This window comes from Pelecanus crispus, chromosome Z, assembly GCF_030463565.1.
Source record: "Pelecanus crispus isolate bPelCri1 chromosome Z, bPelCri1.pri, whole genome shotgun sequence".
NCBI lineage: Eukaryota > Metazoa > Chordata > Aves > Pelecaniformes > Pelecanidae > Pelecanus > Pelecanus crispus.
Genome location: NC_134676.1, coordinates 75,189,644 through 75,216,786, shown reverse-complemented (window position 1 = coordinate 75,216,786; position 27,143 = coordinate 75,189,644). Strand labels below are relative to the sequence as shown.

The 27,143-nt window shown below is 40.3% G+C and overlaps 1 protein-coding gene across 1 annotated transcript in view; it reads right to left on the bottom strand.

Moving 5' to 3' along the window:
• LPAR1 (lysophosphatidic acid receptor 1) overlaps positions 1–21,603 on the bottom strand; it is a 49,005-nt gene extending 27,402 nt beyond the window's left edge. The window contains exons 1-2 of the mRNA XM_009492488.2: positions 21,544–21,603; positions 8,513–9,260 (exon numbers count right to left, since the gene is read on the bottom strand). Coding sequence (XP_009490763.1) covers positions 8,513–9,260; positions 21,544–21,603 — 808 coding nt within the window. The remainder of the gene's footprint in view (positions 1–8,512; positions 9,261–21,543) is intronic.
• Between the last annotated feature and the right edge of the window lie 5,540 nt (positions 21,604–27,143).

Sequence of the window (27,143 nt, the reverse complement as noted above, 5' to 3'; positions counted from 1 at the left end):
CCAAAAATTTCAGCTCAAAAAGCCCAAAATCAGTAGGTCTTGATCATGTGCTGACATTTTACTTGTAAATCTTCCTGTATATTCTGATTTTCAAATTTTTTCCTTGGTAAAAATTTCTACCCTGGGTCTTCAGCTTTTCTCAAAGTTTACCAAGACCTCTGGGTTAGAGCAAATGTCCACATGTCCCCATCTCCACTATTTCAGAGAAGCCCAGGTTGATGGGCTACTCGTGGATGTAGCACTGCTAAATGGGGTCAGACAGCAGAGTGAGATATGGTACTAATTCTTTTTGGTTTAGTGTGGATTTTCACTAAGTAAATTTCACTCCTTAACCACCAGTTTGTTATTTCACCTGGATCCAACAGAAAAGGTTGGATTCTATTGCTTGGGGATAAGGGTGTGATTTCCAAATCTTATTATTCATAAAGAAAAATAAAAATCAATTCCCTTGGCCTTGTTAAGAAGAATACCTACTTTTCCCATTGTAATTAATTTTCAGAAGCATTTTGGAAATAAGAGACAATCTATGCAAGCAATTATATATGTATATTTTTTTTAATCAGAAGCTGAACATGAGTACAAACCAAGAACTACACAAGGTTTATGCTTCTCTGGCCATTCTTGGAAGAAGGCAGAGAGCTTTCCTTTGCCCTTTAAATTTATTTCTTCCCTGAAAAGGTCATAAATTATACTGAAGTCAGGGGAAAGATTTTTATTAAACAAGGCCTCATTTCCATCATATGTAAAGGAATGGATTTACTAGAGGGATTTTCCCCCTTCAAAAATAAAATAAAACAAAACCACATTCCTGCCTTGGGAAATGATGGAAGTTCCTCAAAGCACAGTTTCAAAGGATCCCAAATGAAAATAAATAATACTTATTCTTAACTGAAGGGGGAAAGAAGGGGGAAACTTCCAAATTGTTTCCCCAGGGTGGAGCAATGAATTACACTGGGGTACCTGGAATACTTCAGAGAAAAGACAGTTACCAGGGACATACCAGCTTTAGCTGGGGATGCAATAAATTTAGTTGGGAGAGTCAGTGAAGAAACTGAGCAAAACATTTAGAATGAGACTCCCAGCACACCCGACCAGGCTTCAGGTTCAGAGAAAGAGCAGCCTGGATCCAAGGCACCAATAACTTCTGCTTCAGCAAGGACAGCCTGCATGGGCTTGTTTTGAAAAAGCAAGGTACTTATGAAGTTTATCACAGAATCAAACTGACCACAGTGTAGTTTCCAGATGCTGTGCTTCCTTATTCTTTGTCCTCTCAATATCCTTGCCAGCCAAGCAGTACTGTGTGTGGAAGAGATAACTGATTTTTAATAGTTCTTTGCAAAAATTTGTCTTCCTTTTATAAAACTGCTAGATCTGCCTAATATAGTAATCAAGCTATATTTATCAAGAAAATAAGACTATGGACATTTACAAATGTAAATAATATGAAGACTTGCATTCTGCTTTACCTACTTGCAAGCTGAATGTATGTTGGGGATTTTTTTCTGGTTTTGGAGTTTTTTTTGTTTTGTTTTGTTTTTAAGTCAATACCAAAATGACATTAAGATGCATGGAGGCAGGGGAAGAGAATACATTATAATTAATAAAAGCAAGCCCTGGAAGTCACCCCCATCCCAAACTGTATGTGTTATTTTCTTCCAAGGAAGCTTCTGAGGAGCAATCACAACTACTCTTAAGGATTTCCACTAAGAAAAGAGAAAGAAATCCAAGCCATCAAAAATCTTGTAGGATAAGGTATGCTATTAAAAAAAACCAAACCAATAACTTACAGAATAATTTTAATGAAGATTTCACTTCTTCATGCAAATATTTAATGATACAACTTGAAAGTAGTGCCATCACACTGCAGCTCTGAAAGCACTTACTATAAACCTTCCCTCTCCATACAACAGTCATAAGAATTGATCTTATAAACTCTATGAGGAGAGCTCCATTTAGACTACAGTCATCAGCCACAATTTCCCAGTTTACTCAACTGTGGGTTAAATTTACAGTTATGTACTTTTAAAATATACTTATCTAAAAACACTGGGACTGCACATAACTGCACCCTGTGTGCTAGAACAGAAAGTCATTGATGCTCAGACTCGTATTGCCAGCGCCAGTACCAGAGTTTATTGCCCTGTTTTTCCGTCAGGACTAAATCAATACACAAGCAACATTACTGTGACACAGGGGTTAGGCAGGGTTGGTGACTCTGAACAAGCCCCCCGTGCTGGCCACAGGGTAACTGGGTATTTATGGCTTCACACTCCCCCACTTCTAGAGAAGCAGCTGTGGAATGTGCTGCTGTCATCTGAAAGCTAACCTGATCTTGCCGCTCAGCCCAGCTCTCTAATGAAAATGTAGTAAGGTCAAGGACAAAAACCCAACTGGATGCTGCTCTTCTCCAAATGGGGCCACGCTACTTGGTGGAAGGACATCTCCAAGCTAGGATAACATCCTTATTTTCAGTCATCTCAGGGAAAATGCTGCTGGAGAGCTTGGCTCTTTTCATGCCAGCAGGACTCCTTAGGGAGGAGATGAATAGGTGAAACTGTCATCTTCCAGTCACAGGGCTCAGAGTTAAAGCTTGGCCTCCCCAAAATATCCTCTTATCATTTGCATTGCACTACCAAGTCTGATGTTTTCTTTGGCCCACCAGAATAACTTTCCACGAGCAGGGAAGGTCTGCTGAAGTTAAGTTATGCCATAACCAAGCTCTGTCTAGACAAGATCATCTTCATCTCGGCCCAGGACCACTGACTTGGTAACAGATGAAATATAGTTAATAAGGTTTAGGTAGGTCAAAGCCTTGTGATTTATGGGCTGATGAAGATAGGCCATGCCAGTTAGCCACCTGACACTTCATGAGTGGTATGAAAATAAAGACATGTCTGTGGCAAAACACAGGGGGCTGTCATTCTGGTTGTAGCGCTATTTCACGGTCTTTCTATTTTCTACTGAAAAGCAAGTGCTCTTACTGCATGAGGGGAGGAAGCAGGAAAAGATGCAGACTGCATGCCAAAAGAGAGAGCATAGATATTGAAAACATCTTTTCAAAAATGTGTCTCCACAGAACTTCATGTTTTTGACCTTGGAATGAAATACTGCATATCAATCAATCACCCAGAAAGGTTAAAGTTATCAATAATGCACTTTTTTGCTTTAACTGTCTGGCTGCAGCATATGTTGACACTCACATGTATTACCATAGTTATTTGCTGTTTTCCATTTCCATTTGGTACCTAGTTGTGAAACAAAAGCTACAAAAGTACAAAAATAAGTCTCCCCTGCAATTCATAACTGTGGCAGAAAGAGAGGGCAGGAAAAAAGCTGTTGCTGAGCAATTCCACCCTTCCAGATGTTTATACTGAACTTCCAGATGTTTTCCTTGCATTTACTGCTTCCCTATAGCAAGTAAGGGACTGTCTTCAAACACAGTGAGACTCCTTTAAATGAAAACAGTTTATACAAAAAGAACCTTCACTTTTTTATTTGTGCCCACATTAATTTCTAAATCTTACATAATAAACCACATTCTTCCAAACAAAGTGGATGGTCTTACAGGCAGGAAAGGCTTAAGTGTCTTTTTAGTTCCCAAGAATCATGAATTTATGAAGTAATCATGAAGTAATCGTTAATTCATTGTTTGCTCTCTCTACGTCCTGGGGGCTAGCTGTGGTGCTCAGCTCAACAGGCATGCCTAATTTTGGCCAAACACCATTGAGAACTCACCCAACACAGAAGGCTAATTGGTGGGATTGATAAATACACATAAGAAGGGTTGTTGCTATTATTATTTAAAATTCTGTTCTAAAACCTCAATATCATAATCTCACAGTTTAACTTCTAAATAGAGAAGAATGCCCAAAGACATGTGTGGAGGTATAGGGAAGAGTTACCCACAATTGTAAAAACAAGAGCTGACAAATTAAGGATGGGTGTATAATCAGCATTTAGGACGGAGAATATACAGGCCAACTTTCTAACAATAATGATCTAAGCCAGTAGTTTTCTACAAACACAGGTATATAAATATGCCTAAAAGACTCTAGCCTTTCATGACTATTCCAGGCTGTGGAAATCCAGAGCAGAGCTAGTTTTTTCAGCCCTGAGCTCTGAAATCCTTGTTCAATGCTTTCACAGCTTCTTAAAACGGTAGTTAGATATCGCCATCTGTTTTTGGGCCAAACCTGCATTTGGCCCAGCCAAATGCATTCAGAGTCTAACTATGACCTCCACCAGAAAAACAGTTGAGCTTTGTCCTTAAACATAAGATAAGAAAATGTGGAGGATGGAAGAGCAGATGCCAGCTTTCAGCTGTTGTATCTGCTAGGTTTCTGCCTGTTCCCTTGATTGCTCCTTTAAATGTAACACATGGTGGTGGTGAAAGGCAAAGTGTCATTGAGCTGCAAGCCAAACCAGACCCGATTTTATGGCTATGTGCAGTACACAGATCAGTCTGGCCTTAGCCCCAGTGCAAAGGAAAGGCGTGCTCTAGAGAAAGAGCTTTATGCTCCTTGTTACTTTCGAAAGATTTCAAAAGCAGCCTTGTTAAAAGAAAAAAGAGCTCAACTATGAAATCACTTCCTTCTGTTTAAAATATTTTACTGAAGGAAAAAAAAAACAAAAGGGCATGAAAAGGGGGAGGGGAAAAAAAAAAATCTGTTCTCTGCTTTTGACTTGTTCCTACGATTCAGCATCCCACCCACTCTGTGGGATGACGCAGTGTGCCAGATCCCGACTGCTCCAGCCAGCGCGTCAAGCGGCTGTAGCCCTCCCCACACAATCACCCTCTTGTCAGAGGTGGCTGGCGTTCACCCCGCACATGCTGACAGCATCGCCGCCAGGAGGACTGCACCCCCTTCGGCTCTTCTCCTCTTGGAGCAAGGCAGCAAGGCGCAAGGAAGGCAGGCGGTGTTAGGCAGCTAACAAACAAGAAGCTCTTGTGTTGATTCCCTCCGCCTCCTGTCCCCCTAAACGTAGCATGGATGGGGACAGGGAAAAGATGACCTTCAGCTTGCAGTAGCGAGGCTTTGCCTGGAAGTACAGCCAGCACGATGACTTCAGGAAGACCCATTTGTGGACGTTTAAAAGTCAAACGAACAGTTCATTGCTGCCCAAATCACAAGGGGGTTACTTATGGCTGAGCAGCATTTTAAAAAAGATCCTAAGATGACGACTGGTTTGCCTCCCTCTGCCAATGCTCTTCGGCTTACTCAGACTCCCAGCTATTTTCCCTTGGTTCCCAAGGCACCCTCCCTCTCCTCCAAAATGAACTGCCTCCTCCTGGGTAAGTGGGCTGGCACATACCAGCTCCCTTCCCCACCCAGCTGTGGGGCAGGAGAGGAGTGAGAGGGATCTTAAGAATAAACTGAAATGCTTCCTTTCCCCTCTCCACCTCCAGCAGAAAGTTGGTTTCTGCCTCAAACAGGAATGTATTACCCTGATCTGCACCATTAAGAAAGGCAGGGTGTCTTTTCCTCTGTTACTGAGGTCCACTGAGGCAGTAAAAGCCCAACAACATGACATAAGCATTCAGCAAGTTGCCCCAGGTGGCCTAAGACACCCACCTTTTCTGCCTTTCCCAAAGCTGAAGCAGATAATCTTGCAGCACTATGCATTGACTGCTTTTGCATGAAGGCACTCAGGAAATATGACTCATGAAATAAATCTTATGCTTGTGAAAATTTTAAGCCAGACTTGCAAGCAGACTGCAAGCAGTGCCAGAGCACCAGGACACCTGCCTGATAACAGGTTGACCACATTGTCTACTCCAAACTGAGACGTTGCCTAACCAGTGCTTCAAAGCAATGCTTAGCTTTTTTTCTTTAGAACCTTGAAACAATCCTCCATTGGAAGTGCAAATACAGTAATATGGCACAGCACTCAGCAGCTGATGGCAACTAATGAACTTTTGTCATGGTTCAGCTAGCCTTCTGCTTAACACCCTGATGTGCGAGCATTTAACCTTCCAAAAGTCTCTGTGGATGCCCCCCATGCCTGATTCTTGGCTTCAGGCTGGGTTTGGTTGGTTTTGGGGTTTTTTTTTGTTGTTGTTGTTGTTGGTTTTTTTTAATTATTATTTACAAAAAAAACCCCACAGCTGTTGGCCAGCCATTTTTATTTTGCAACTGTCTCACAGGTGATAGGGAGGTGAAAGCGTTGCTGCTTCTTTATGCTGTAACCTTATGACTGACCTCCGCCAACCAACAAAACAACGCTGCTTTTTCTTAAAAAACAAAACAACACAACCCTTTTTAAAGTAATACTGAAGTGGGAGATCCAAATACAGGATGAAGAGTGTCACAGCCTGGAAGTGCTTTTGTTTTCTTCAAACAGATCTAATAACATAATACATTACCTCTCTCTTTAAATGGTGTATTATGCAGATTAGAAGAGGGGCTGAAGCAGAGTGTGTGTACAACACTGAATGAATTTAACTGTACCAGTAACAAGAAATAAGGTCCTGTTTGAATTTTGACGAAAACTTTAACATATGCTACCTGCAGTCCTGAAAAATTTTACTCCGAATAGCCCCAGTGAAGAATCAGAAATATTACTGAACTACATCAGCAGCTAAGCTTGAGTCACCTTCCGTTTGGCTAATGCTACTTAACCTTTGGAGTTGTTCTACTGTTTCCAGAACAATACCTAGAAAAAATAAGGTACTTTTTTTTCCCTAATAAGGGCTACTTTATGTTCTTTGTACAACTCTACAACTTTGGCCACACTGGGTGACCTGTATATCTTCCCTGTGACCTTAGCTCATAGGGGAACGAGAGAGGGTGCAGTCACTACCTACCCTTCCAGCTGCATACATACCTCTAGTCCCATACAAGCTTGAGATTCGCTGCCATGTGCTATTTATTCAGTGACTACTTATTTATTCCTACAACTCTGCATTGCACTGATATAAGCGCTTACTATTTCCCACCCCCTTTTTTTTTCTTTTTTCTTTTTTTACTTGTCTGAGCCAGTCTTTCACCTAACAGGAAATACTCCACTGCTGTATGAACAGCAATTCCTTCAGGAGGGAAAATAAGTTTCTGTTTCTTAAAATGAAGACTGCAAAAACTGAATTTTCTTTGTGTTCTTAACATCATCTTGCCTTCTGTGAGGAGGATCATGGAGGTGGGAAGGGACAGATTTCCTAACCACCAGGCAGTCAGGAGAGGTTTTACCCACCATTTGCTACACCATTCCCTTGCAACACTCAGAGATTCTTTCCTTGAAGAGAAGAGCAGGACATGTAGGAATATGACTTATCAATGGTTGAACAGGTTAGTCAACTACACAGTTTGTATTCTGGTTACAAAGCTAATCACTAGGTCAGAGAGCAAATTGCACATTCTTAAACTAACGTATGAGTTGACACAGTGACTCACATCAAAACTTTGCAAGTATTTTGCCATGTTTGTGCAGATAGTAACTGCTAAAAAGCACAAGTCATGGTGTATAAAGCCATGGAAATCAGGATGTCAAAGCAAGAACTGGGGCTAAGTTTTGGGCTTTGCAGACTGTACGGTTGCATTTATGGACTATTAGGGCAACTTCACAATGCAACAGGGTACTGGGATCCCAAGAGACCTGTGTACCATGCTGGAGGACCTCATGGGTGGGAACACAGTTTGGGACAAGGAAAGAACCAGCACTATTCCTGCTGCCTGCCTGCAGCTCACTGTCATCTGCAGCAACAAAGAGCAGAACAAACCGCAAATAAAATCACCAGGGAACAGAACCCAGTACCCAGGCTGTGCTTTTGCACAAGGGAACTGAGAACCCCAGACAAAATCCACAAAAAGACAGGAACCTTCTGACTGCAAAGCGTGTCAGGATATTTGTCTCATGTTTCCCTGTTTTTCGAGCTCTGAAGCTTAGGCACCTCCTGACCGGTGTGCTGAAGCACACCAGTGCCTTACGTGCTACTTTTATGTATTAGCAAATTGGCAGATACTCAGATGTGCCAAACATTATAGACCTGAGCAAACTGTACCTGCAGTCCTGCTTAACATGCAAAATCTTTTCATCAATAGCCTGTAGCCCCTCATTGTTCTCCAGACATGGGAATACTGCCTGAATACACACAACACCTTTTGAGTAGCAAAAAGGAGACAAGAGGTACTTCAGTGGAAGACTGAGCCTTCCCTGTACTATTTAAAGGTTGCAGCCATTTGGCATCTTCAAACGCAAAAGAGTGAACACTGCAAAGGATAGGCTGCTAAAACAAGCTTAAACCTGCATGGCTGCGAAAAGCCTCCACCTTACATCTGGAGGTCCTGGATTTTCATCATTTTCATGTTACAGGGCTGAGTGACCAAGTCTCTGATACCCGCTTCCATAACTAAGCTTGATAGTTCCAACACAGTAATGAATGCTGGGGGTTCTTATTGCCCTCACCTCTTCTAGTGTCCTCCAAATGCTGCCAACCTCCAAGAAGCTGGACATGTATTACTGAAAGCACCTGATAAGAAACAGAAGGGGGAGAACAAAGGGCAAAGTACGCACTTACCAAGCACAATGACCACAGTCTTCAGGAGGCTCATCATGGTGTCCCGATTCCTGCGGGGTCCAGAACTGTGTCTGGACATTCTCATAGTCCTTTGGCGGACATACCCAAAGATATGAGCATATAGAACCACCATGACCACAAAGGTGACCAAGTTGAAAATAGCCCAGAAGACCAGGTAGGAGTCACTATAGAGCGGTGCCATGTTGGAGCAGTGAGTAATATCACAAATACAGTTCCATCCGACACTTGGTATGGCGCCCATGACGATAGCCATAGTCCAGATAACAACAATTACGACCACCACTCGCCGGTTGCTCATCCGAGTATGTAGCTGCATTCGGAAAACTGTAATGTGCCGCTCAATAGCAATGGCCAACAAATTGGCTACAGAGGCTGTCAGGCTAGTGTCAATAAGACCCTGACGAAGAAGCCAGGTGCTTACAGTCAATCTTCTAGTGTTGGGTCCTGTGTTGAACATTAAGTAAAAGTAGGCCAGCCCTGCAAAAAAGTCCGCAGCAGCTAAGTTGGCCATTAAGTAATAAATAGGAAAGTGGAATCGGCGGTTGACATAAATAGCCACCATAACCAAGAGGTTAGCCAGCATTATGAAGATGCAGACGGTAATCCCCAGTCCCATTACAAGCTTGCTGACAGTGTTCCATTCAGTGGCTAGATATTTTCCACTTCGGTTATAAAAGAAGGCAATGGTTTCATTGTAGTAGCACTGTGGTTCACTCATGGCTGTGGACTGAAAAAAGAGGGGAAAAAGAGAAACAAAAGAATGAGATCAGAACTGAAAACATATGATTACCTCCATGGACAAGACATGCACAGGGATCAAGGAGGGGGACAGGAAGGGAACATGCTTCAGAAAAAAATTATTTTTTCAGACCAAATGGCATTCCACGACTCGTAAACAATTGCTCTGAGGAGTCTAGTAACAGCAACCAGATTACAACCAACCAGAAATGCTTCCATCTGCTCTGGGAGCTAGCATGATTTCTGACATAGTTGTAAATCACATAGCAAATGAACTTCTTGCCAAGCAGACCTGCTGAAAAATTCACTTAGAGAAGGGCATGCAATTCGTGATTACGAAAAGTTAACTCTGTTACAGGACACCTTATATGTTATCAGTGCATAAAACTATTGTTTGGCTGTAGTGGTGTTAAAAGAAGAGCTCCTCAAAGAGGAGGAAAAGTGGATTACATTTCCCATCAGGTTTTGACTTACTCAGGTCTCCATCAGGGGCATTCCTTCTTGTCTTAAAAACTGGGAAGAATACCCTAAGTTAAGATCATCAATATGCTCTAAGACTGTGACTTGCCAGGGCCAGGGCAGTTGTGTCTGTCCATAAGGCATGAAGCGCATTTATAAACAATAAAAGAAACATGCCACTGTATTTCTATGAGCATTCTTCTTTTTCGATCAGTCACATTTCTAAACAAGGTCTGAAATACACCATGCTTTTAAGTATAACTCATCTGAAATGGCTTATTTTAATTTGAAATAGAAGTGAGGCAAGAAATCAGAAAAGCAGTATTTGACTTAACTAGTGTTAAAAGCATCTATGCTTATTTCTTGCATTAAGTATTGTTATGGCTATGTCAGGGAATACACGATTAATTTTCATAGAATCACAGAATGCTTTGGGTTGGAAGGGACCTTTAGAGGTCATCTAGCCCAACCCCCCTGCAGGGAGCAGGGACAGCTTTAACCAGATCAGGTTGCTCAGAGCCCCATCCATCCTGACCTGGAATGTTTCCAGGGATGGGGCCTCCACTACCTCTCTGGGCAACCTGTCCCAGTGTTTCACCATCCTCATTGTAAAAAATTTCTTCCTTATATCCAGTCTAAATCTATTCTTCTTTAGTTTAAATCCATTTCTCCTTGTGCTGTCACAACAGGCCTTGCTAAAAAGATTGTCCCCATCCTTCCTATAGGCTCCCTTTAAGTACTGGAAGGTTGCAATAAGGTCTCCCCACAGCCTGCTCTTCTCCAGGCTGAGCAACCCCAACTCTCTCAGTCTGGCCTCAGCCTGCAATTTTCCTTGCATTGTACTCAACCGAGCATAGCTACGGGTGCAACAAACATGCCCTATACTCCACCAGAATGTAAAAGCTTTGCATAAAACTGTTGGCTAACGAGAAAATTCTTAATGAGTTTCCTTCCTCAGTTATAATCAATTACTCAAGGTGCAATTCCCAAAAGGCAAATCTTAGAAAAAGAAGCCCCTCTGAATAACATACTGATTCCTTGTTCAGCATGGCTTAACAAAGAGGGTGTAAAATAATAATTAAAAAAACCGAAACAAGAAACTCATGTCAAAAAGTTATCTTTCTAAAGAGACCCAGGAGAGCTGGCTCTGACACCCTGCTTTTATGGCTGTGAAACTCTACTGACTAAACTTGAATTTTTACAAAAAGAGGGGAAGTTTTAGCAAGAAAGTGGGTAATAAGCCCAACTGAAACCCACATCAACAACACTAAAAGATAAGAATTTCTTCCCGTTAAAACATGCATACGAATCCCTATGTTTTGGACAGCTCCAGCCATTCTGCAGGAAATACTACAGCTAACCTAACCTTCATGTTGAAACCAAAAATGTACAGAACTGGGAAAGAGAATTAGTAATTGCACTCAAGTGAAAAAAGTATTGGATAAATATTTCCTTAGAATTACGCAAACCTATTTCCGTTTCCTTTCATTTCCCTCTGTTTATCAACACAATTAAGCTAATTCCAATAAAGCAACATACAAAAATTTCCACTTATATCCCAAATGCATTACATGACATTTAGATTTATGTTGAAAAAAAAGATCTTCTTAGAATGATTTTACCTCCAACCTAAACATCGATCAGAAAAATTTGCAGACCCAGGATACTAAAAATCTAGAGTAAACAGTATTTCTCAGCACAGTGACTATAAAACTTTTATTGTTCCTCTAGGATACATCAAGTCTTAGGTTAGAAACCTTTCAGCCTTAATTATTTGAGAATTTTAAAAAGTTCTCATGTAGGATCTCTCTGTTACATAGAAAAAACAGTCTATAAGGGATACTTAACAAAGGGAGACTTAGCTACAAGACATCTGGGTTTAATTCTTTGGTTAAAGACTGTGTGGCACTAACAGGTCAAGTATAAGAACTCTTGAGGGAGAAAGGAAGTCATACGAATGAATTAGTGCCCCTTATAAAAGCTTGCCAACATCTGCATTAATTTTGTGAATACCCTGGGTTTTTGCACTCTGTAGGAATAGCTGTATGCAGCCTTACAGTCTGAATTACAGAGGAGGTCAGGACTCCAGGATCTAGTGGACTTTTGTGATCCAAATAAATTCTCTTTGTCTATATATTGGTCAATCTATGTTCTTCTTTTAGATGGCTGCTGCCCATATGTAACAATTCCTGCTCCACTATTGCTCCTGTGGAGAGAGGCCAGATACACCTGGCAGAACATATTTTTAATTCAGAAATTCAAAATGTGGTAGTTGGCACTTTTTTTTTTTGTGGCTTTGTTTTGCACATGGGCTTAGAATGTGAATTATCCCCCAATTTTGTAATATCCTCCCTAGTCTTTTCATAAGAAATCTGAAACAAGATATGATAAAAAAGCTCACTGTAACATGCACTGATAAGTGCTGTGTGTTTGTCTTATTCACAAAATGCCAAGCCAGGGCTGAATGTATGCAATGTACATAAGAGTATATAAAATGCTACAGTCAGACCTGTTAATTTAAAAGCATAACAGCACTTGAGTAATTCTGGAGGAAAAGCATGATGTTCATTGGTTTCTTCTCTCCTTTTGAAGACACAGGAACAAAATGCTCTGTTCACATAAGGGGTTTTGGAGAAGGTTTTTTTTTTTTTTTAGGGTGTGCTAATCTAAAACCTGGGATCTCCTTTAAAAGCAATCTTTTCAGTCCCAAGGGAAAAAAGAGCAGAAGAGACAGTTTGCTGACAAAAGTTCAAACTTCCAGACAATCAGCTTTCTCAGATGCCAGCGTATACCTTACAGGAAGGTTTAGACCTCCCAGGTCACAAACATACAAATCCCAAGGCATCACATTTACCCGCGATGCTGTTATCTGACTGGAAAGGCTCAAGCAGGAGGGAAATATAACATATCTCTGAGCACTGAAAGTGTTAACATACCATAATGGCATATGCAAACAGGCAGACCCATCCCCTCTCCTGCCCCTGAAGGGAAAGGAGCAGGGAAGTTTATATTTTAATTTCCTGAAGTTTCCATTCAGTGTGTTTCATTGCCTGGGTAAGCCAGATGTGCAGTGCCCTGAGATTTACCTCATCCATTTAGTATATCTCAACAGAAGTTTGCTTTAAACCAAACTGCAAATTGCCCATGTTAACTAAACCTCTGGGACACATCTGTGTAGAAAAAGAAAACGTCTGAATTATAAACCAACAAGACAGATAAAGCAAAATGGAGTAATAGCAGGCTAAATGCAAAATGTCCTCTAACCATGTGAGGTTGATTTAATATTCAAGACACAGTTATCCTAAACCAAAGAACAAAAGAATCTTGAGTACATGGAGTTAAATCTCTTAAAATCATTATAACCATAACACAGTACACACAGACTAGGAAATCTGGCACCAGAACATAATAAATAAAACTCACTCTGCTTCTGTATTCAACACCTAGTCATCCCATGGCCAGAACACTACCTTGGCACTGGCCTTTCCAGCCACTATCTGCTATACTTCTCCTCTCAGCTGCTCTCTTCTGGCGGTACGGGGCCACGCCACTGGGATGGCAGTGGGGAGACTGTGAAGAACCCATGTAAGCAACTTCCCAGTGTTTCATAGAATCATAGAATTGTTTAGGTTGGAAAAGACCTTTAAGATCATCCAGTCCAACCATTAATCTAACACGCTTGATTCATCTTGCTGCTGCCTCACCTCTCCATCATAGCTTAAAGAGTGGGTGAGGATTTGGATCCAAGGCATGGAGCAGCTTGCCCATAGGATGTTCTTGGGTGACCAGCCCATTACCCCCTTCCCCACTCAGGGAAGGGACTGGAGTGGAGAAGGCACTGGCTGCCTGGAGCGGGAAGGTTAGAGGGGACCTCTGGATCCTGCCAGCTTGGTGGTGAGTGACAGCCCACCTGGTGAGCTCTATGCATGGAGAGATGCTTAGGGTGGAAAAAACCCACCAACAAGTTTTCGAATACTGCCGATTGATACTGTCTAAACGGAGCATTAGTTAGCACAAGGTGCCTAAGGGGCAAATGATCAATTTACAAAACCCACTGCAATCTGAGAGTTTGCAGAGTCCCTCGGTCCCCCTAACAACAACAACAAAAAAGAGACACACACACACCCCCCCAGCAGGCATGGATGCATTTATTTCTTGCCGAGAGAAACAGAGCTGAACATTCTTAGAATACTAAGGTCTGATTTTTATAGAGCTTTTAAAACTTGGAAGCCACAAAAATGATTCCATATCCAAGAAAACTCTTAAAAATATTTTAACTCTTAGCTCTCCAAACACAGTCTGCTCCTCTTTTTTTTCCCTTTACTGAATTAACCTTGACATGTTTCTGTTTTCTTATGCAGAACACAGCGAGGAGATGAGAAGCAATTTATTTGGCAAGGAAGTTTGAGGAAGATGACAATTCTGCATACAATGAAATGCCAAGTACAAGCCAGAGACCTCAATTTTTCAGAAGTGAGACTCGGAGGAGACTCTTTCTGTACAGGATGAGCTCTTAATTCTGAGGTAGCTACCCTTGGATCCCCAAAACAATATTTGTGATTCTCAGTGCTGCCCAGAAATCCAGAAAATATTTCAGAGGAAATGTAGAATTGGGAACAGTAGACTAAGACTCCAAAAGAGCAGTAGGTATCTTAAAGCTCTACATTTAGTGCAGCAACGAATGGAAAATCAGTAGCACTGCTTTCAGTTTAGCTAAATACTCTGAAGTTTATCAACATACAAGGAAGGCTATAGCTGAAAAACTTGGGGGAACCACCAACTTCAAAATTCCCAAATAAGGGTATCTATTAAGAATATCTTTAAAATAAGCATAGGCAAGTAAGTATAGGCATAATTGAATCAATATGTAAATACTTTCTCAACCCACAACTGCAAAACCATGCGTTTTATGAAAGTAAAGTTGTCACAGATAAGAAAAAAATTCCCATTTGCAACAAAAATATCTTCATTACCTAATGAAAAGCACAAACTATAGTTCAAACTGCAGAATGCAAAAGAAACAAGAGGCTTAAAAATAAAGGTGAAAAGGTGGTGTTTCCTTTAAAGATAAAAGTAGAAGTTGAAGAGGCATTTCCCCAAAATTTAAGTAAAAAAAATCAAAAAGTCTCAAGACAAGGGTCCTGATTCATTACAGCCTTATGCCTACTATGCCTTATGTACAGTTATAATTTCATCTGCACAATGAAAGTATGAAACGCTATCACCAAGATACAACAGCTCCTCACATACCCTTTTCAGAATTGCATCTCCCAAAGTATTTGTTTGGCCGACTTAAAGAAAAGCTTGTATGTTAAGACATGGTGGTTGAGCTACAGCAGGACACTTCTTCATTTGACTGGACTCATTTTGCCCTTCACATAGCTGAGAAGATGCAAAGAAATGATTCGCTTTGCAAGGGGATCCCTTTGACTCTGCTATAACATGATAAAACATAAAGTTACTTATGGATCATGTGGCAATAGCTAGCATATCCATAATTTTTAGGATGGTTTTGTAGTAGACTGTACTATTATGGAGTCTCAGAGTAACAAATATCCCAAATATTAGAAACTGAACTGAGAAGTTCTCTGCATCATACAGTTTACAACTGAAAAGGATAACCCAACATATCTAGACACTCAGTGTACCAAAGAGACACAGTCACCAGCAACACTAGAAAAAGAAGCAATTTTACTTCCACTGAGGAAGGTATAATTCACAAGTGACACAGATCCTGTTGGAAACTATGATTACGACCTCCACAGATTGACTATAAAACACCCAGGGAGGTTGTTGACCTTCCTTAGTGCTTGTTCACTGTTGAATACTACAAAAGCAAGTTCAAAAATAGCTTCCATGGGCTAAAAAAAGGAATGGGTGAGAACAGGAAGTCCAGCTAACTTTAAAAATGCCTTTCTTCTGGAAGATGCCAGGGTCGCTAACTATCAGGTCTGAAATACCTCGACTCAGCCCTTTAGCTTTTCAGAATAGATAAATCAGGAGCCATGCAACTCACTATTCAAACACAAGAGCACTAACGAAGAGCAGTGATGGTCAGGAGCATACTGAACTGGCCCAGCAGCTCCCCAGATTGCCAGCTCTGTGGTTTCAACTTCTTGCACTTTCTACTGTTGCAGAAAGGAATGGCTGCACATGTACATGGATCTCTTTTACTGAAGAATTCTGCAAGCAAAAGGATATCTAGGAAATTAAAAAGCAGAAGAATTGAAAAACAATCCAAGGAAAGCCAGAGACTGAACTCCTTCCTCCAGCAACCTACCCAATAATTCAGACACTGCTGTCTTGTTGCTCCTTTTCCACAGATCCAGCATTTTCAGATGAGTTGCATCCTTCACAAGCACTACCTACATGTTCTGATAGATGTTTTCCAGTTGAGGAGGAAGTGAAGACTGTTTGAATCAGGGCATAATTCTACATCATCACATCCTCCCCTCACATTGCTAGGATGGCTTAAACACTGATTACTAAAGATTTGCTCCCAGACCACACAGCACTTCTCTGCCACCCTGTCTCTGCCTTCCAAGCTCCTGTCAAAGGGAGGCTACCACTGCAATGCAGAGGTATTGCAAAAATAAGCTAATTGGCTTTGCCACTAGGAGAGATGTGATTGGGCATATTGAGCCCAGATTGGGTAGTTGAGCCCAAATGTCCCCTACAGAGTACAGAAAGGGTTTCTGCAAAGCTCTTCAAGCTTCATTTTCTACTGAGGGAGCTTTCACGACAAGCTGGGCTTCACAAACATTAACCAAACATGAGTATAGGCTTGACACCTCCTGGCTTTGTGGGAGACACAGGAAGGCAATTATATTCCATCATCTTATTTAGTGACTGAAGTTTGCCACCCATTATACCTTCAAAAAACATCTGTGTCATAATGTAGACTAAGCTTCTCACTATCTCACCCAGTTCACTTGGTGGCAGCCTACCTGCCTTATCTTCAACCTGAACTCAAAGCCAAACATCTGACCTGCTGTGAATCCCTGCAGGCTGTGGTACAGGATGAGTGCAGCACAGGACAGACATTTCCCAAAGACCCCAGAGCAAAGAGCTTTCTGGAGGGAGCTGTAGCACACAGTCCCCTATCTGTCACTTTAGAAGGGTGGAAAAGATAGGAGGGGAAAAGAAAAAAAAAATCCGCACCTCTGATGTCCCAAGTGAGTTTCCATGCATAATGAATTACAACATGCATCCTTTGGACCTACTTTGGTGCTCAGTGAGCCAAGCTGGGAATTTATTCTTGGTTCCAACAGCTGAAAGACTGTCCTTCTATGCTGAAAAAAATGCTGCAGGTTATTGGGGCTACTTCCATCTCCAGGGCACACCTTCCATTACTTCTCACCAAGCAAACCAGCAAAGCAAGCACTTGGGAGAGTTTAGCCTACAAACAAAATGCTTATTCAAAATTATGTCAATGAGCATAGCAAATTTAATTTTGGGCTGGAAATTGAGATTTCCAAATGGAAATGAGAAGACTATCCTGTGTTCGCCATGGCAAATACTTTTTTTCCTTGAAATATACAACGGGCAGTTTGGGTTTCTTTTCCTTTGATGCATTGCTTTGTGAAATATATAAACAGAATACAGAAAAATCTTTCTCTCTCAGGGCTCTGGCAACAATGGGTTCTCTATCATTAACTCGTTCATACAGTACTGAGCAGCTAACTATAAAGCAGTATTGGTCTACTTTGAACAAAATGGAGATGTATTTTGAATCCTGGGTAATCTCATCTAGTATTTAAAAAAAGCATACTGGTATTTAAGTTTCCTTTATGATGCCTGTAACTCGGTGGATTTGCCTCTAATCACAAATTGTTTCTTCCAGTCTCACCATTCCCTTTTGTTCTTTTGTTTACCTTATTTGCCACAATCCAGAGGTCTGTTTTGGTAAAGAGTTAATTCGCTTACTCACCTAGAAGGGGAGAAAAAAATCAGCACATTTGTTGGCTACAAGAATTTGGGCACCAAATCCAAAATGCAAATCGTGTTGGGCTTTGTTGGGGAAAGGGGTGACAACAGTTGTGCCACCCCACAGGAGTCTGTTCTGAAACACCATTATAAAGAGAAAAAAGCTACTGAGGATGACCATTCTGTGGCAAGGATAGTTTAAATCTCTTCCACTCTAATTCAGACAAAAAGAAGGGAAAATAGAGAAGTATTCAATGGCACAGAGTGGGAGAAGTGGTTTTTTGGCTCTGGTAACCACACAGCCATGAAAGGCCACTATAATAGAAACTGCTCTGGATTTCTCTTTGGAACAGCTGCAAGGCAGTTATTTAAATATACTCATTTACTTCTAGTATTTGGCTGGTAGGATCCACTGCTGGCAAAAGCAAAAAGAATGATGAATTTTTGATGTTTTCTTGTTTTAAACATTTCTGAAACACTGTTGGAAGTCCCTGGTTCATTAAGCAACTGGAGCTCAAATAATTTCTTCTTCAAAGCTTTTACTGCAGAATTCATCTCATGCCATTCACAAAGAGAGAAGATACTAATCACTCCACAGAGTACATTAATCAGTTTAGATCACCACTTGTTATGTTTCCTTTTTGCAAACAGCAAAGCCCTCTGGGATGCTAAATGCTTCTTACAGAATTACTTAACTTTCCGCTTACTGCATTATCAGACTAATCAGGTTTCTGTGATATAATTTTGCTTATACATAGCTGAGGTATGAAGTAATCACATGTACCACAAAATATCCCTAACAAAAAAAAAAAAAAAAGTTCTGTTACATTTTGTTTCTCTCTCTTTAGGAGAATTGCGTATCTAATCTAAAATCACTAGATTCTGCCTTACAATAAAACCCTGTTGCCAAAAACTCAACGCATATTCTGCAAATTTTTTGTTTCATTGACTTCTCTGACATATTGCGAATGATGTCCCAGAACTATTTTCTATTCCAGATTTCAGCTATGGATAGCTAAACTACACTGAAACTTTACTTATCCTTCTCATTTAAACATAACCAAGATGACTTAAATTTGTGCTCTTAATCACCATTCTTTAAATCTGTTAACAGGATTTTTTTTTTGGGGGGGGGGGGCAGGGAAGAAGATGGGAGCAGAGAGCTTTGGACAGGTCAGTACATAGGGAAATGCATAACTGTGGAAAATGTGTTGCTTCAGTAGGGGGTTGTAGAGAGCACCAAAAACATTTCCTTGTTGACACACTAGCAATAAGAATGTTTTAAAACAGTAACAACAATTTCACACCTGGTATCAAGAAGTGACTTTCAAAAACTTTTCCAAAATGTGAATCTTTTGTTACCTGACTCGGAAGATAAATCTTGAGAAAGAAACCATTTGCAATTAAATTAGCAGGAACTTCTCTCATTGTGGTGCCACCATAAACATCTGTAGGATTAAAGCCCAAGAAAAAAAACCTATCAGGTTGGGCTTTGGATTGTAAAAGGCCTTGCTAAGGTCACTGGGATTCTTCTCCATGGTAAATAACAGTCTATTCTTGCTGGCCCTGTGCTGTTAAAGGACTGATGATAGGCAGAGGAATATTTATTACTGAGATGTATACACGTACATGCATATATGTGTATACAAAATAGATAATATTTATTTCTAAGACTAAATTGACTAAATGTGAAGGAAACTAACTATCCTGGCAATGCTAAAGGAAAGTTTAAAAATAAAAGATTAAAAAAGATTAAAGATAAAGAAAGTTTAAAGTAGAGTAGCAAAACACTTCTTTTTGTAACTGAAATGCCATCTAGCTCATGCAGAAGGCATGTAAGGCTACTTCCAAGTTTAAAAAAAAAATCCTTCCTTAGAACATTAGTCTCTAAATGTCTTCTGCAGGACACTGTGGCATCTGCTCAGTTTTAAAAGGCAGAATAATGTCCTCCAGAAAAAAAAAAAATTAATATAGTTTTCTAAACTACATCCAAAATTCATTTGTATGTCAACACAAACGTGAAAGGCAAGCCCATGCTGTCCCAGTCTGAAAAGTGCTTTACTTTACCACTTCCATCTAATGATTCATCTCCTTGCACTCAGAAACATACACATGGCTCCTAGCTGATCGTTTGGAGCTATTACTCCTTTATATAGGATTGAAACCTTTTATCAACCACCAGATCCACAAGGGTTTACTGAAATCTCTGGGAATTCATGCATGCATGTAAGTCTGCCCATATGGATATAAAATTTGAGTCCATTTTTACAACGTGAAGTTGAGAGAATGATAGTTTTCTACCATTATCTCCCACACTGAGATACCAGTCTTCCCTTTGCTTCCTGTTGCCATTTCTTTTCAGCTCCCAAGTCAAATCTCATTGAAACACAACCTCTAAAACCCAAGTGTGGAGGGAGAGCTGTCTGGATTACCAGTCAATGACAAGAATCATCCATTTATCTCTAGTCTTTGCTCTAGTGATGCAAGTCCAGGGCAGGATTTATTCAGCAGAAGCTTCCTGCAGACACAGGACATGTGCATTTATTCACCCATAAGTATAACAGCATGGTGACTATGCTGATCATCAAGTCCATTACAAGTGAGAGCTTTTCTTCCACTCATTCCTGCACCACAGTTGGCCTTATTTTCCCTTCTAGGAGGCTTTTATGCTGAACAGCAATCCTTAGATACACAAATTTCTCATACATAAAGAAGGCTCTGAAGAGAGAACCCACAGAGACAGGGGTGCAAATGCCTTTCAGAGCATGTGAAGAGATGGCCTGGGGGAGCCTTTCTGGAGAAGAGTGCAGCAGCAGCCTGGGATGCAAGCATACAGGATCCAACTCCTACCAGGTATTCTGTTCTACTGTAAAGACACAAAATTGTTCTCCGACCTTTACAGGGACAGAGACTTGAAAAGCAACAAAAATACTTTTAAATTATACTAGTACTCCATTTGAAACACAGGGGGAAGGGAAGCACAAAGAAGTTTCTCCAAAGTAGATTTTGGATTCTGCTTGTTTCACATCACCTCCCACTAGCGGACATGTTTTTTGTAACTTCACAGGGTCCAGGGATCTCTGCATTACTGTACTTCTCAGTGCATACTGCTAAAAGCTGTAGTCTCCTGAGCCAAAGAATCTCCAGCAAAAAACAAAGGCAAAATAAACATTAGATCTCCAATTTTCTGACATCTACCTTAATCAGCTGTGGTGCCCTCTTCGTAAAATATACATCCTTAAAAGTTTTAAGTTGCAACAGACACTTGGGTCTCTACAAAGCCAAAGGGACTTTGAAAACACTTTTCTGAGATGAAATCTTGACTGTTATTAGCATCTGCTTTTCTGTTTGTGATATTTACTTCACCAGAAAACACAAGTACTTGGTGTTCTGTACATGGAACTGAAGAAATCACTTAGGTATTCATAAATATCAGGTCTGAGACAGACACTTTGATTCATGAAAGCAATATTAATGTTTTAGTAATTTTAAGTATATTATTTATTTTATTGCTGCTTTTCGCTTAAAACTTTAGCTTTTCTGATAAGAACACTGAACCTGAAATTTCCTGGGATATTATTCCAACTGAACCACATTATGACCACCTTCTACTTTGTATTCATTAGGCACAGCAAGAATCAAACCATAGTGCAGGGACCACCTACATGGAGTCAATAAAGATTGTATTTTGCCATATATTTTCTTCTACAAATAGTAGTATAACACAGCAATGTCATGTCTCAAAGTACAACATTATTAACAAATGATGAGTGGTTTTAATACAATATTTCAGGAGAAATTCCCTTGATGACTCAGCAATTAGACAGGAGAAAAAGCTAGAATTCAATGAGGAAGTTCAGCTACCAGTTTCATCATGGTCTACTCACCTCAATCACCTCAGGTTGGGACATCATGGAGGATGGCACCAAATCAGTAGGGATATCCATGGTAGCTCAAGATGTCCCTGCTGTCCTTGCACCCTTCCTCTGCACCCACAAACCCTTGGTAGGGACACAGAAGCACTTCCTCAGACCTTAGTCATGCCGGCATTTGCTCCTAGTAAGAAGAAAAAATAATTATTGAGAATAACAAGAGAACTGGGTATGCAGTCAACACTCAAACCCCTCGGCTGCTGCAAAATCAGCCTGTGAGTTTGCACAACTCGACTTGCTTACATGACCGTTCACAACAGATTTGCAAAGGGCACATTGGAATTTGGTCCAGAACAGTAAAACAATTCACTTGACCCCACAAACTAGAATTCATACAAACTGAATACAAGGCAGCTAATGCAAAGACCATGTACACATTTGCAAGGCAATATGGTCAGCTACAGAGCATTGGAATCATATTAACATTTTTTTTTCCACACAAAAATTAAAAAAACCCCAAACCCTCACAGAAGAGTACTCATAGAAATACTTGCTGGAATTTAGGATACATTTATTTCCTCAACAACTACTGTTTTACAGTTTGGTGATCACATGAACTTTTCTTCTGTGTTAAGAAAAATAACTTAAACTTTATGACGTCCTTATCCTTGATTTATTTTAACCATACTTTTCTTTTTTGCCAGATAGGCACAGATTTGCTGTAGGAGAATATACTGAATTGCCATGTAAAGTTTGATCAGATGATCCAACAGAATGACGTTATTTCCATAACTATCATGTTTATCAAGGTTAGATCATCTTCCACATATGTTTCTATTCTTTTGTGCAAAGTAAACCAAAAAAAATGGAGAAAACTGTAAATGGCCAAGAAACTAAGCCCATTTAAAAATCCAGATGAAGACTACTGCAGGTTTTTTCCCCAATCAGGCTGGACATAGACAACACAACCCACAAAGTAGCCACCACAGAAAAGATTTTGGAAAAACACCTATCGCGCTCTGTATCTACCATTTCCTATTCTGTAAGTCACGATGGAAAAACACTCGCAGGAAGTGTGTTCAGCATCTAACAAATATACCAAAAACGACCCCAAACCTAACTGGTATTTTTCAAATGGAGACCATGGTGTAGTCATACAGACAATGCTAGTAACCTTCCTGGCCTCCAATTTTTTTTTTTTTTTTTTTTTTTTTTTTGAAAGGCAACACTTACTTACCAAGCCAAGAAAGAACAGAAAGTGCTGTAGGAAAGTTGCACTCCACATGATTTTCTGAGTCAGTTATGGGTGGTTTTTTTTTTGTGTGTGTGTTGCTTATTTAAACTCAGCCTTTGCACGCCACTGTGGAAATTATTCCTCCTTCTTAAAAAGCATCATCTTGAAATGCCTGCTTCACATTTCAACACATCTCCACATGCCTTACGTCACATGTAGCTGTCTCATCTTCCAAGCTCTTGGATCACTTTTTCCACCTTTATATAGCTTTCCAGTGACCCCTATTCTTTCCTACTCATTTCTTGCTAGTAACCTTTCATTCTTTCCACTCCTTGTTCCAAATTTCTACTCCTATACTCATGGAGAGGACAGAAAATGGAGATTTAGTATTCCTTCAAGAAAGCCTTCACTGGAAGTCAAAGAACTGAGCTACACGTCTTTCAGGCTTCCTGTTTTCAAAAACCAGTTTTGCCTGTTTTCTGAAATTCACTGATTTTTCCACTGTGCATGACAGATAAAGGAAAGAGTATCAACTTGAAACTACTGACTTAGGGAAGCTTTACTATTTCACCAAGAAGAGAGTGATTTTCAGTAAAACTCCATCAACAGCCTTAAGATCCTCAACCAGCATATTTCAACAGTGTCTTGTGAGCTGTCACAAATATAACTTAAATAAGAACTCATAAGACCTTTGTTTCTGTTCTCAAAACACACTTAAGAGCAGCAGTGTCACTGCACCTACTTTACAGCAGCTTGTTGCTAGTTTCTTTTAAAATTTATTCTCTTAATCCTGAAATGCTGCTACTCTTGAATAATGAAGATGAGGAAAAGATTACAGATGAAGCAGACTTCAGGGAGGACTGTCTAGACCAACACCAGAGGTATGCTTAGAATCCTGTTTGCTACATATAAAAAGGAGAAAAAAAATGATCATTTTTTACTAGGGAGCATCACAGAGCAGAAGAGAAAAACTAAGGAAAAAAAAAAGAAAATCTTGTCTGCTCAGCCTCTAGCTAGCTCAGTGTACTCCAGGTAGAACACAAATGTTAGAAACAGCTTAACCCCATAAAATCAATGAGCACTTTAACACAGAGAAGAGAAAAAATATGCCTGTAGACTTTTTTTCACCATCTCTCCAAGAAATAGAAAACACAGGATTAGTAAAAAATTCCTAAGTCTATGACCATTTCATGGTCATTTTCCCTTCTGCACCTACCTTGCTTCTCAATGTCCTGAGCATGACATACGCAATGATTAAGACTTTCTGCCAACTGCTTAGGCTCCTAAAAGCATTCCAGCTGAAAATAGGTTGGACTCTCCCCCTGCTCCCAACCCACCTCATCTCTTTCAGCAATAATAAAGTGCAGAGGTGACTGTGTTTTCACAGCAGTGCAAAAGCAGGCTGACTCCATTCAAGCGAACAAAGGTAGCTCCTAACTTAATACCCGTGTGAGTTCAGGGTGCAGCCCTGTGTTTTTCAAGAACTGCAAATAAAGGAAACAAGATCCTCGAATTAACTTCACTAAAGGGCATTATGACAGAAAATGTAATCTCTATTAAAAAGAAAGTCAGAAACACAAAAGCACAGGAGTGGCTTCTTACTAATCAGATTTTGATGGCTTGCTGCACTACAAAGCATTGAAAAAAATACCCAAATTTTGATTCACATATATCACTCCCAAACACCGGAACTGCAGGTGTTCTGGGCAAATACCACTCTATGCACTCTTCTTTTGACAGATGTTTCTGTCTTTGCTTTACATCTAGAGAACTGCAAACTGTGGAAACATGTTGGACCTATATCTAAAATTAGTAAAATGAAGACTATAGAATTTCTTATCCTCTGTGAAGGTGACTCATCTCTAAGAAATGATGTTTCACCATAAACTACAACATTTAGAAAGTCATTTATGGTAACACATTGAGTTTTTGGTTAACTGGGGGTGGGGGGTGGAAATCAGCTGGCACTCGGCAGAGTAGCGCATATCTAACATGCTGAGCAGGAATGCATCGTCACCAAACAGAACATACTGCTCTCCGACATGCTATGATTAAGTGTCATGATTTCTGGGTCAGCTGTCTGAGACCACAGAAAAGAGGAACCATGCAGTTTTGTCATTACTTGGAGTAGTTAGGAGAAATGCAATCAGGTATCACAAAACCATCATCTTGAAGGAACTGCTTCTGGAAAATCCATTACAATGACAAACACTATTATCCTTATTCTCCACCCTGCCCCCCCCTCCCCATTTCTTGCACAGTGCAAGTGATCTGCAATTTTGGAGCAACACCAACACCAACACCAACACCAACACCAACACCTTCTGCATCACTGCGTATTTCATCTGGGCCCACAAATATACAGTGTCTCTGCTACAGTAAGGTGCTGGGACCAAAAGGCAAATTTGATTTTCACAATCTGTGGCTGTCTCCAGTGTCAGCCAATTTCAGGTGTCCTGCATTGTTGCTGTCTTTCAGCTTTGGTCTCCTGCACCCCTATGAGAGAATCTTTTGGTACCACAGCTAGACTTCACAGACTTCAAGTTTCTGGATTACATGACTGTGAAGATACTGATTTGGTATGACCTTGAAGCTCTTAGATGTGACTTAGCAAAACAAAACTACCCTCCCTGCACACCTCTAGTGAATAAAAGCCTAACTTATGGTTTCCCAGAGGACAGCTTTAAGTCCTAATTGATCCCAGGTGGACAGGACCTGTAAACCTGTCGAGGGGAAAAAAACCCACCAACATTTGAACAACATGTAAAAGGGCAAGAAAGTAAGAAAAAAGGTCTCTCATAATGGTCCCACTTCCAGATGTCACTTCAGAGACATTCCAAATTTCATGTGGCATCTGAAGTCTTGCCATCCAAAAACAATCATTTGGCATCACTAACCTCCAGCAGCTTCCTTCCCCAAACAACCACTGCTTGTAAGCATTAATTTGTTCAACACACAAATAAAAGCATGACCCCACCATGGCAGCCTTACAAGGCAGAAAGGCAAACAAATACCATCCAGGGAAGAGCAACAGCAATGACTTGATCTGTCACTTCGCTTTACTACTTGTTAAAGTGATGGTGATAACATGAATTTTTAGTTACCTACTATAGACTCATTGAGGTGTTTTTGCGCTCTCCAGTAACCACCTGGTTAACAAAAGAACAACTATGGATACACTTTCTAGCATATAAAAACACAAACATGAAAGGCAGAAAAATTGTTTTCAATTTCATGCTGCTAAAAAAAGAGGAGAGGCCTTCCTGTTACTCCTTCCTTTATTGTAGTGACTGCTAGAAACTATTGCAAAAATTTGGATTTTCTTTTGCAAATTACAGAGCTTTAGATCTTCTTCCCAACAGAAAGACACTACCTCTTTTAAGTCCTTGTATTATTTCAGGTAAAGACTTCACCACCACTAATGTTGTCACTTTGGACAGTAGATGTACAAATTCACTTACACAAATGCAATTCACTAGCTTAAAACTGTTCTGAAAAAATTATTTAACATCAACTCTTCAAACACTGAAACTTCTCTTGACATATACTTCAAAGCAATTAATAACAACATAAAAAATCCTAACAACCCCTCAGGATGTGTCTACCTGATTTCATAAGTGAGCAGAGATACCTGCAACTATGAAACGACAGTCTCAGCAGACTGGCAAAGGGCAAATCACACCACAGAAATGCAGATAAGAAGCTCTTGGTCTCCCTGAAATTCCTGTAAGGTGATCCAAACTCTGATGTCAGCACTGACTTCTCTGAAACAGTTAGTTTCAGCAAGCCTTTGCATAAACACAACATTCCACTTTTTTCTCCACGTTCATCAGTTCACTACTGGTTAAAATGAGGGGAAAAGCCACATGCCAGCTCCCTGTCCTGTCACCTTAGGACTTTCCTCCTCCTTCCTCACATGGTGTGTCTGGAGTGGCATGTCAGCAAATATCTTGTTTTGTATCAGGGACCAGACTGATCAATCTTCATGTGAGTTTGGTATGTGGTGTACTATGACAAATAAATTTGTAGAATGAGCTCCATAAAGCATGCAAAACTTTACCGGATGAGCCACAAAAACATAAGGGCAAGCTGAACTAATTTAAGTGGTTATCATCTCTACAATCCATATTTCTTGCCAGTTCTGCCCTCGCTTTCTGTTCCAGGGTGTGTTTTGCCTGCAAATGAAGATAACCTCCTGCGCCCTGTGTTAACTTGCACAGCAATTAAAAGAGCTGCAATAAGTTAACAGCTGTGATTCAGTATTGGACAAAAGAAGCAGAAAATAAATAAAAGAGGAGATTTCCACGCAGATGTTATGGCCCATTGTTATACTCTTGCCTTAAAGTCCTTCTGAACAACAGCAACAAGTCTTTTCCCACTT